The sequence below is a fragment of the Ahaetulla prasina genome, chromosome 9 (assembly GCF_028640845.1).
Source record: "Ahaetulla prasina isolate Xishuangbanna chromosome 9, ASM2864084v1, whole genome shotgun sequence".
Taxonomy (NCBI): Eukaryota; Metazoa; Chordata; class Lepidosauria; order Squamata; family Colubridae; genus Ahaetulla; species Ahaetulla prasina.
Window position 1 is genome coordinate 33658194 of NC_080547.1, and position 12171 is coordinate 33670364.

The 12171-nt window shown below is 43.6% G+C and overlaps 1 protein-coding gene across 2 annotated transcripts in view; it reads right to left on the bottom strand.

Moving 5' to 3' along the window:
- The window catches only part of PPP2R2A (protein phosphatase 2 regulatory subunit Balpha), a 106642-nt gene extending 101430 nt beyond the window's left edge, over positions 1–5212 (bottom strand). Inside the window, exons 1-2 of one of the 2 annotated variants that reach the window (XM_058194491.1) lie at positions 5008–5212; positions 2444–2521 (exon numbers count right to left, since the gene is read on the bottom strand). In XM_058194491.1, the coding sequence (XP_058050474.1) occupies positions 2444–2521; positions 5008–5014 (85 nt within the window). In that variant the 5' untranslated portion in view covers positions 5015–5212. Of the gene's footprint in view, positions 1–2443; positions 2522–3229; positions 3388–5007 lie in introns of those variants that run through there. The other variant, XM_058194490.1, reaches the window with a different exon arrangement.
- Between the last annotated feature and the right edge of the window lie 6959 nt (positions 5213–12171).

The window sequence follows — 12171 nt, forward strand, 5'->3', positions numbered from 1 at the left end:
TCCTCACTGTTAGGAAGTTTCTCCTTAATTCCAGGTTGCTTCTCTCTTTGATCAGTTTCCAACCATTGTTTCTTGTCCTGCCATCCAGGGCTTTGTAGAATAATTTGACTCCCTCTACTTTGTGGCAGCCCCTGAAATACTGGAATACTGTTATCATGTCACCCCTAACTCTTCATTCCTTTAGACTATGTTCTTTAAGTTTCAGATTCTGACTGTTTTTTCCCCCAGCATGATTCCGGTACCACAGAGGGAAAAAGAACCCCAGCTCATTCCAGCCTGCTCTTGTTCTCAATACAGGCAGCATTCACAGCAATGGGCGTTCCTTTTGCACCAGCTGCAACAGATCAATAGCGCAGTAATTCATACAGCAATGGTCAGTAGGCTTTACTGATGCATATTTAGCAAGCCATACACTCAGCTCTAGTTAACAACAGTATCCACCATAGAATGTACTTGCTGGGGGGGAAATAGGGAGGCACAAAACACTGTGTGCCCAAAACAGCTTGTTCTGGTCCGTAAACAGAGCAAAACTGGGCTGTTTTGAAACCAGGCAGGAAGGATTATTAAGGGGAGGGAATAGGGGAAGGGGCCAAAGATATCAGGAATTGAAGGGAACTCAGAAGGGACAGAAGATGAGAGAGAAAGGAAGCAGATGGGCCACAGCAGCCATTATGGGGAGGGAAGAGAAGGGCAGATACAAACCAGCTTCTCCTATTGGGCAGCATGGATCCTCCCCCACCTAAAAAAAAAAAGTCTAGCAGCACAGGAAGAATATGAAGGTTTATTCTGAGCCAAGTTTTGCCTATTTTGTACATCTTGCGCTAGAGAGCTACAGAGCTGCATTGTCAACTAATACACACTAACTGGTCCGTATTTCTCCACTAAAACAATATTACACGTCGTTCTCAACTTACAACAGTTCACGTAGCGACTTTCAAAGTTACAATGGCTCCGAAAAAAGTGACTTATGACCATTTTTCACACTTACCACCTTCGTAGCATCCCTATGATCATGTGATCAAAATTCAGGTGCTTGGCAATTGTTTCATACTTATGACCATTGCCGTGGCCCAAGGTCTTGTGATCCCCTTTTATGACTTTTTGACAAGCAAAATCAACAAGGAAGCCAGTTGTTTCTAAATTATCAACTGCAATGATTCACTTAACAACTGTGGCAAGAAAGTCGTAAAATGGGGCAAACCTCCACTTAACAAATGTCTCACTTAACAACAGAAGCTTTGGGCTCAATTGTGGCTGGAGGTGGGGGAATACCTGTACAGCTAAGCAGAATATGTGATTTCAGGAAAGGTTTAGGTAAGGAAACACACTACCTATCTCTGGAATATTACTCAAACCAAAATACTCCTTGAAAGTTGCAGGCTGAAGTTCCCAGAGGTTTTGCTTCCAGAAACAAAATCTAAATCCATCTGCATACAAGGCAGGCCCTTTATCATCTAAGTATTATCCATCCATCCTCCCAAAAAAAAAAAAAAGAACGTCAAATCTTTGGACTTAGGTGTGTTACCTTCAAGGAAAAGGCCCAATTTCCCTTCTTAGAAAGCTCAAGCAGATTAGATTACACAGCTGCTTTCCAGAAACTGCTACTGTTTCTGTATCAGGGTGATCTCCTGACCCATACTATGCATGCTCCAATTCTCCAATGTTTCCAGAAATATATCATTAAAAAGAAACTAGGAATCATTCTCCATTTTCATGCTACATTTTTTTCTCTACAGCAAGAATTCAAGGCTTAATAACACAACGTGCTCACACTAATAGAGGCATCTATTCAGAAAAGTACAATGCATGGTTAATTATCCAGGTTTAACAGCCACAGGTGATTTCTTTAAAATGCAATAACTCAAGGAATGAAAGGTCATTTTACACACTGCTTGCAACGTGTATTATAATGCCTGTAGGTATGCACCCACATATACATGCAATGCACTGCATTGACCAGAAAACCCATCTGCCACTCATCAGAAATACTTATATCTTTTTTTCATGTTTATAAACATACCTAAATTTGCCCTAATTTATTAAAATTAATACAATTCTTAAAGCAGCCACATCTTTTCCAGACTCCAGCAAATCCCTTAAAAAGTTGGGCTGCTTTAATTAATAGAGAAGAGGTATTACTATGCCATAGGCAAACCAAAGCTTCCCTTCCGAATTATTTTCAAAGCACGCAATTCCAATACAGAGGAAAGAGACGTGTGAAAAAAGTTTAGCATCCCTTCAAAAACTACCCGGATTCTAACCATTTAATACCAATCCAAAAGAAGATGAGTGCCCCAACAACCCATTAAGCAAGATTCAAGACACTACAGTAAACTTCCAGGATATTATCTCTAGGCCCAACATCAGGAACTATCCCAGGAATGCAGCATTTCCACAGTGCTCTCATTAGCAATGGTAATGGGGGCTCAGAACGTGTTCTTACCTTCCGCTACATCATCGTCCACAGCGCCTTTCACCTGAGAAAAACACCATTGAATGTCATTCCCGCCACCGCCAGCTCCTGGAAACAGAACAGAAGTTAAATCAACGTAATCCCACATCCATCGTATGAAATTTGGCTGCACGATGTTATCATTCCACTCTGATAAACAGTGCAGCGAATGACGCTGCAAAGGCAAACTCTACACACCCACAAGGATATTCTCAGCACAGATTGAAGCCCCACAGATAACCTCCTCGCAAACCATTCTCTTCCTCCACCTGCCACCTAAGCATTGGGTTCGAATTAGCCCAGAGCAAATCTATCCAGCCAGCCCAGAATTCACTGCAATTTCTCAGCTAATTCTTAGCAGTTTCCAAAACTACATTCCTGAATACATTCCCAAAATCACACCACAAATTGCAAGAAATTACCCCGGATGCCTTCTAGAATTCCCTGAAAAAATGCAGTGCTTCCTTGGCTTAACAAACAAAATTCATTTTCTACATTAAATCCTCTCCCGCCCTTAACCTCGCTACATTTCTCACACACACACACACACACTGTATTTAAGAACAATAAATGAACGTTCTCATTAGCAGCAGGAACAGCAAACTTCACCGCCTAAAGAAAAAAACAACAGAAACCTAAGCCAAGAACCTTTCCTGTGTGCATAATAAAGAAATAAAACGTGATTTAAAAAAAAACACCACAAAGCAGAAGCTACAACCTCAAAAGCTGAAAAGGTTGTCAGGCTGCTTTAAAGTTACCAGTAAAGTTTCAAACTACCGTAAAAGACTGATCGAAGAGAAAATTTCAGGAACATTTCAGCCTAGGCGGAAGACAATGAATCAACGTTGCCGCCAAGGCATGTACAAAACACCCAGCAGACGCCACCCATTCCTTCTTCATGTCATTTGAAGTCAGTCATTTGGGTTGGGTTCATACAGGAAAAGACGGTGAAGAATTACAAGCTGGTGGCTTCTACCACCAGCCCTGAAAAGAGGGCTGTCAAAATGGAGCCCTTTCTTTTCAGGCCCCCCCTCCAAACCAAATGCCAAACAGTGCAAAAGTTTTTTCTCTCTCTGTCTCTCTCTAACTCTCTCTCTCCCTCTTTTCTGCTTAAGGCTGAACTCTACAGGGAGAACAAAGTTTGAAGCAACTGTGTACTCCTTCCTGGCTCAAGAACAGCAGGAAAAGTGGAAACAAAAGTATTCTATTTTAATCTCCCTTCTGTTACAATGTCCTGGATCATTTGACCATATCTGGAAATGGGAAAGGATGTTTAGAGATAGGAATAAATCTATATGCATGTACAGGATTCCGAATGCATCCCGAAGGAGCAAAAGCCAAGGCCCGCAGCTGAGCTCTGCCTGGAAACCCAAAGATCTTCTATAAAAATAACTGCAAACGTACATCTCATTTATTTTTAAAAAAAAATAATTAGGTGGTCCCCATCCAGCTTTAACTCCCTACATTCCAAGCTCTGCTTCCATTGTTGAAAAAATAAAAATAAAAATCCAGGGTCGGGTGGATGCACAGAGGCGTCGTGGGCACATCAGGGCTGCAAAGCAGCTCTAAACAGGGCCTCTTGTGCTCCACATTTCCAAACCTGGAGCAATTAAATCAACTGGGTGTGGGTGAAACGAATCCCAGGGAAAAGGAAAAAAGGAATGGGGGGAAAAGCAAGAGAAGGGAAGCTGGTGTTTAAGGCCTCCCGATGTATTTTCATGCCAGCCACCACCACCCTCCAAGCACTAGTAAGGTGGGGGAAACTCCCCCCCCCATCTCGCTCAAATGAGCAGGAAGAGATGTAGGCTTCACATAACTAATCGCATGTAGGCTGCTCAAGCTGTCAGCAGCCCCCCCACCCTCTCGGTTTCCCACCAAGATTGCACGCCTCTTCCCACGAAAGCGGCTGCATCGGTGCGCGCTGGCTTGTTGCAAAGGAGCCCACCCTTCCCTTCCTTTCCCTTCCCGACGCGCCCTCTGCCCTCACTTCCCAAACACGGGGCGTGCAAAGCAAATCCTCTGCCGGTCCAGCCCCGAATCCCCCCCCCTCCCCGCCCGGGCTGGGGCAAAGCCTTTTCGAGGCTTATCAGCAGGGGAAAAGAGGAAGATCAATATACCCCGACACACACACACAAACACACACACCCCGCGTCCCCCCCTCGGTTGGAAACCGCTCCAACTTCTGCCTCTCCTTCGCCAAGGAGCAGAGCCGCCGCTTTGACGGGCAGAGAGGCGAGAAGGTGGGAGGGGGGCATCTTTTTCAAAAACCTCCCGTCGGAACGATCCCGGCCATCCCTCAAGGGGGAATCGAGGCTGGACGAGGCGGCCCGGGGAGGGGAGCCAGCATTTCAGGGGACCGAAAGCCGAGGCGGGTTACAAGCAACGGGGAGGGGGGGGGAGAGAGAGAGAGAGAGAGAGAGAAGCAAAAGGAAGCGGCCGAAACCGCTCCTCGCAGAGCCAGTCGGGCTCTGCAAGAGCAAAGCAGCGCTTCCTCAGCCCGGCCGGCGCCAGGCTCCCGTCCCCGGCCAGAGCGCGGCTCCCTCGCCCCTTTTTACCTGCCATGCTGGGCGCCCAATGGTTGGCGGTCGGGAGGAAGCGGCCTCTCAGCTTCTCAATCCTCTCGCCGGGCCGGTCTCGGAGAGAACGTGGAAGGAGGATGGCAGCGGATCGCGGCCGCCGGGGGAGGGGGGGGAGGGCAAGGCCGGCTTCGCTTCCAGGGCTTCCCCGCTTCTCCGCTTCCTCCTCCTCCTCCTTCCCCAGCCCCCCTCCTCCTCCTCCTTTCAAAATGGCGCCGGCAGAACCGAATCTGACGTCACCCGGCCGAAGGTGGGAAAGCGGGGAGGGGTGGGAGGCAGCTCGGCCGAAGGGGAAGAGGAAAGGGGGCGGGGCCCTCAAAATTTTAAAAAAAAAAAAAAAAAAGGGAAAAGGTCGGAAATGGGAGGGCGGCGGCCGCGCTTGACCCGCCTGAGGTGGAGGAGGTCGAGTTCCCGCAACCCGCTTTATGCCTGGTGAAGCCCGAGCGGGTGGGGCTGGCGCGGCGGGTTAAAAAACCGAAAGTGAACTTGCGCAAATGCAGGCGAGGAGGAGGAGGAGGAGGAGGAAGCGGCGGCGGCTCTTTGGCTTGGGCGCTCCGCGAGGTTGGCATCTGCGCCGGTGCCGCCGCGAGCCTGAGAGAGGGATGCCATTGATTTTAATGATGAGAAGCAACAGGTGGCGAGAGAGGCTTTCGCTCAGGGGTCTCCAACCTTGGCAGCTTTAAGCCGGGCGGACTTCAACTCCCAGAATCCCCCAGCCAGCTTTGCTGGCTGGGGGATTCTGGGAGTTGAAGTCCGCCCGGCTTAAAGTTGCCAAGGTTGGAGACCCCTGCTTTAGCTGGCATTTTTGGAGTGGCAGAAGGTAAAACGTTGAAGTCCGCTTGGCTTAAAGTTGCCAAGGTTAAACCCAATCTTGCGTAGCTTCTTTTCCAAAAACACTACACTACTAACCAGAGCATATAAAACATTTGCCAGACCAATTCTAGAATACAGCTCACCTGTTTGGAACCCTCACCATATCTCTGACATCAATACAATTGAACGTGTCCAGAAATATTTTACAAGAAGAGTTCTCCATTCCTCTGAAAACAACAAAATACCTTATCCCACCAGACTTGAAATCCTAGGCTTAGAAAACTTGGAACTCCGTCGCCTTCGACAAGACCTAAGTTTAACTCATAGAATCATCTATTGTAATGTCCTTCCTGTTAAAGACTACTTCAGCTTTAATTGCAATAATACAAGAGCAACCAATAGATTTAAACTTAATGTCAACCGCTTTAATCTAGATTGCAGAAAATATGACTTCTGTAACAGAATCATCAGTGCTTGGAATACTTTACCTGACTCTGTGGTCTCTTCCCATAATCCTAAAAACTTTATCCTAAAACTTTCTACTATTGACCTCACCCCATTCCTAAGAGGACCATAAGGGGCGTGCATAAGCACACAAATGTGCCTACCGTTCCTGTCCTATTGTTTTTCTTTTCTTCTTCCTATATATATATATGCTTATACCTCCTAATATTTACTCACATATATGTTTATATACTATATTACCTTTCTGTATGATACTTACATATATTGTTGTGACAACATAAATAAATAAATAAATAAATAAATAAATAAATAAATAAATAAATAAATAAATAAAGGTTGGAGACCCCTGCTTTAGTTGGTATTCTTGGGGTGGCGGAAGGTAAAAAGTTGAAGTCCGCCCGGCTTAAAGTTGCCAAGGTTGGAGACCCCTGCTTTAGCTGGCATTTTTGGAGTGGCAGAAGGTAAAACGTTGAAGTCCGCTTGGCTTAAAGTTGCCAAGGTTAAACCCAATCTTGCGTAGCTTCTTTTCCAAAAACACTACACTACTAACCAGAGCATATAAAACATTTGCCAGACCAATTCTAGAATACAGCTCACCTGTTTGGAACCCTCACCATATCTCTGACATCAATACAATTGAACGTGTCCAGAAATATTTTACAAGAAGAGTTCTCCATTCCTCTGAAAACAACAAAATACCTTATCCCACCAGACTTGAAATCCTAGGCTTAGAAAACTTGGAACTCCGTCGCCTTCGACAAGACCTAAGTTTAACTCATAGAATCATCTATTGTAATGTCCTTCCTGTTAAAGACTACTTCAGCTTTAATTGCAATAATACAAGGGCAACCAATAGATTTAAACTTAATGTCAACCGCTTTAATCTAGATTGCAGAAAATATGACTTCTGTAACAGAATCATCAGTGTTTGGAATACTTTACCTGACTGTGGTCTCTTCCCATAATCCTAAAAACTTTATCCTAAAACTTTCTACTATTGACCTCACCCCATTCCTAAGAGGACCATAAGGGGCGTGCATAAGCGCACAAATGTGCCTACCGTTCCTGTCCTATTGTTTTTCTTTTCTTCTTCCTATATATATATATGCTTATACCTCCTAATATTTACTCATATATATGTTTATATACTATATAACCTTTCTGTATGATACTTACATATATTGTTGTGACAACATAAATAAATAAATAAATAAATAAAGGTTGGAGACCCCTGCTTTAGTTGGTATTTTTGGGGTGGCGGAAGGTAAAAAGTTGAAGTCCGTCCGGCTTAAAGTTGCCAAGGTTGGAGACCCCTGCTTTAGCTGGCATTAAAGTTGCCAAGGTTGGAGACCCCTGCTTTAGCTGGTATTTTTAGGGTGGCAGAAAGTAAAAACTTAAAGTCCACCAGGCTTAAAGTTGCCAAGGTTGGAGATCCCTGCTTTAGCTGGCATTTTTGGGGTGGCAGAAGGTAAAAAGCCCCATCATTATCTGGAGGTGATGTTGACCATCTCTTGGGCTCCCGCTGGTGTTACATTTTGCTTATTGTCCCAGAGGTGCTTTTCCAAAAGGCAACTGGACTTTCTTGATTCCCCCCCCTCCTTTTTGGTTTGGTTTCGCTTCTTATCCAAGAAGAACTGAAGAAGCTCTTGGAAATGTTTCCAGAGGGGGGAAAAAAAAAACCCAAGAAAGTCCAGTTGATGTTTGGAAAAGCAACTCTGGGTCAAACCAGGACCTGGATGGTTGAGAACTTCTGTAGATTTTTTGCTTATTGATAAGGAGATGGACAAACATAAAGGAAGAGACAGAGTGCCCAGTTCAGTTTTGCTTTCGGACTTGAAGGCCTGGGGCTCACCTTTCAAAATGATGACGGTATCTTTTCTTTTATGTATACACTGAGAGCCTATGCACCAAAGACAAATTCCTTGTGTGTCCAATCACACTTGGCCAATAAATTCTATTCTATTCTATTCTATTCTATTCTATTCTATTCTATTCTATTCTATTCTATTCTATTCCTATCATTAAGTGTTGTACCTTACGATTCTTGATGAACGTATCTTTTCTTTCATGTACACTGAGAGCCTATGCACCAAGACAAATTCCTTGTGTGTCCAATCACACTTGGCCAATAAAAAATTCCTATCCTATCCTATCCTATCCTATCCTATCCTATCCTATCCTATCCTATCCTATCCTATCCTATCCCATCCCATCCCATCCCATTCTATTCTATTTTATTCTATTCTATTCACCTTTCAAAAAATGGTTCTGACTTTGGAAAAGTCGACAATGCAGAGCTGCTATTGCCCCTTGTGTGGCCAAGATGCCAAATCCCTGAAAACTTCCTCTTGTATCTAGACTGCTGCTTCTCAAATTTCCATGCGGTATTTTGAGTTGCGCCCATCTATTGATCAAAGCATCTGAGCCAAGATGGAAAGAAAATGCCCACTCTTTCAGTAATAACTGCTTACAGGCATTCTGTTGTTACAGTGTTACCTTTCTTGGATACAGTAAGTGGAAAGAACATTGTTTTTTTGTAATCACATCACTGGCAGTTTTTGTTGGCCTAACTGTAAAAGAAGGAGTAGGAACTGACGGGGGCTGAAGCATTGAAGAACAATCTTCCACTAAACTCAGAATTTATCCCAAAAAAATCAGACATGTAACATTTCAAATTAGAGGTAATCCTCGATTTACGACCACAATTGAGCCCAAAATTTTGTGGCTTAGCAAGGCAGTTCTTAAGTGAGATTTGCTCAAGTAACTCAAAGCAGCGAACATAATTAATATTCCTTCCGCTTCTTTATTTTCCCGAAAGCAACAACGAGGTGAGGTGAGTTGGGCTGAGACAGATTGACTGGCCCAAAGTCACCCAGCTGCTTTTCATACCTCAGGCAGGATTAGAACTCTCGCTCTCCTGGCTTCCAGCCTGGTGCCTTAACCACTAGACCAGAGTAGTTTATCTTAATACAATCTCGGTGCACTCAACTGGGAAACCAGCTGAACTTCCCTTTGGGGCACCCTCTGGTTCTTGTCCAATTTTGGATGAGAATTACATCATGGGTACCACTAATTGAGAACTGTGGTTAACAGTGGAATAAAAGACTCCGTAAGCTTCTGTGGGATTGAACCTCCTACCGGTGTTGCTCTGCTGGGGTGCTGATTGCGACAGAAATATTAAAAGTTAGTTTTCTACAATATTGGCTCATGTTGTTAGCTCTTAGAGGCAGTCCAGGCAGGGAACAACCACAGGGGCCTCTGTGGCTCAGACTGGTAAGACAGTCTGTTATTAACTAGCAGCTGCTTGCAATTACTGCAGGTTCAAGTCCCACCAGGCCCAAGGTTGACTCAGCCTTCCATCCTTTATAAGGTAGGTAAAATGAGGACCCAGATTGTTGGGGGCAATAAGTTGACTTTGTATATAATATACAAATGGATGAAGACTATTGCTTGACATAGTGTAAGCCGTCCTGAGTCTTCAGAGAAGGGCGGGATATAAATGCAAATAAAAAAAAAACCTGGGATTGGAATTTCTGTCGCTGAGCAAGGGGTCATTTTAAGTTAAGTTTTCAGCCATGGCTGCTTAGTGAACCACTGCAGGGTGGTTTTTTTTCATACCCTTTGAATTCAAATATTTTTTATTAAGTTATTAAATACTGTGTTTCCCCAAAAATAAGCCCTCCCCCAAAAATATTTAACCGCATGTGCAGCTGGTCCCCGCCATTCCCTCCGGTTAGGGTTAGGGAGACAGAGATGGAAATCAGGTAAGACGGCAAGAGGATCCCCGTCTTGCTCCACACACCCCAAAATAATAAAACCTCCCCAAAAATAAGACCAAGTGCTTATTTCGGGGTTCAAAAAATATAAGACAGGGTCTTATTTTCAGGAAAACGTGGTATTATAAAATACAAAATTCAAAAGTAAATGAATGAGCAATGGGGAGGGAAGGGAAAGGGGAAAGAGAAATGAGGAAAGGTGGGGGGGGAGAAAAAGAAGCATTGACTGCCAACTCTCTCTGTTGCGGTAGAATAAGGCATTAGCATCAAATCACAGCTTTTTGTTTTTCCATAAAAATATGAACAAGTCATTTCTATAACGCTCTATCAATCTAATCTATAAAACCCAAAGTCAGAGTTACATTCTTTTCCACACCAAGCATGAAGTTCAGAAGTGGTTTCCTTGTGGAAACCAAAGTACTTATGTTCTTTTCTTCAATCAGAGTAGTCAGTTTTGCCATTTCTGCCAACTCCATCAACTTCTGCAACCGTTCTTCTATGGTAGATATCAAGGTGTCTTTTCCATTTTTGCAGACAGTCTTGCTGCTGTCAACATATGTAATAATACCTTGATGAAGGTATCTTTTATGTACACTGACAGCCTATGCACCAAGACAAATTCCTTGTGTGTCCAATCACACTTGGCCAATAAAAAATTCTATTCTATTCTATTCTATTCTATTCTATTCTATTCTATTCTATTCTATTCTATTCTATTCTATTCTATTCTATAAGTTCCAATTTTTTTTCTCCAGTTCTTTTTCCATTAGGCCCAAAAGGGAAAATTCTGGTTTCATTTCTATCTCCATTTTCCGGATTTTCTGCATTAAAATATGAATCATACTCCATTTTTTTTCTTTATCACATGTCCACCATAGATGATAAAAAAGTCCCTTCTTTATTCTTACACTTCCAACATTCATTTGACATCCCTTTATATATCTTAGATAGCTTATCTGATGTTAAATACCAGTGATATATCCTGTTATAGAAATTCTCTTTTGGATTATAATTTAATGTATATTTTAAACACTTCATCCACATATTTTCCCATTGTTCAAGCATCCCATTATATCCAAAATTCCACTGCAGTTTTTAACTGAACTGTGCCTTCTTTAAGTGAATCAGGCTTCTCCCATTGATTTTGCTAATCGGAAGCTGGCTGGGCAAATTCCAAATGGGGATAGCATGATCTTGGGATGCTCCAGCCATTGTAAGTACACGCCGGTTGCCAAGCACCCGAATTTTGATCATGTGATTGAGAGGAATACTGCAATGGTTGGTGTGCGGGGACCAGTTGTAAGTCACTTTCAGTGCCATTGCAACCTTGAATGGTTGTTAAATGAATGTTGTAAATCGAGGATTATGTGTAGAATGTTGACAATATCCCCCTTCAGCTTGTTTATTTATTTAGTGCAGGAGGATGTTACATTAGCCAGGAGACTACAATGCGAAGGCATAGTAGTAGCTTCGCTGCCTAAGACTGCTAGCCTTGTTTGTGTTGTGACCCAGGCCCAAGTAGGTAGTAGGAAACTCAGTCCGTGAAAAAACAAACAAACTTTATTTGAACAGCTGAGAATTAATTCATTCCCAGCGTCAAATTTAACTAAATTAAAGCAAATCCCTCCCAACACAAATTCCTCAGTCCTATCGCCAAGCTTGGTCCAATTAGGCAAACTGCCAAAGGCCTTTCTTGGCAAATGTTCAGAAGTCATAAAAATAAATGCAAGACGTAGATGAAGCAGAAGATGCAGCTACCAGTGTTGTTTTCTGGCAAAGCCCAAATGCCGTTGCTGGACTGTTTTAAGCCTTATGGGAGGGGCCAATCATCTCTTGGCCCTACTCTCGAGTTCTCCTCTCTGCTTGAGCTGCTCTTGCCTTCTGGCAGCTCTTATCATGCGTGCATTAGGAACAGGCTCCCCCTGTTTCTCTGCCTCACTACTATCAGGTTCTGGAGGCTCTGGAGTCTGCACCTCACTCCCTGATGGCCCTGGCCTCACCTCAGCCTCATCGCTGTCTGACTCCGTTGCCAACTCCGCAGGCTGCTGACAGACCACAACAGTTTGGTTCACACTTGCATGCTTTCCAA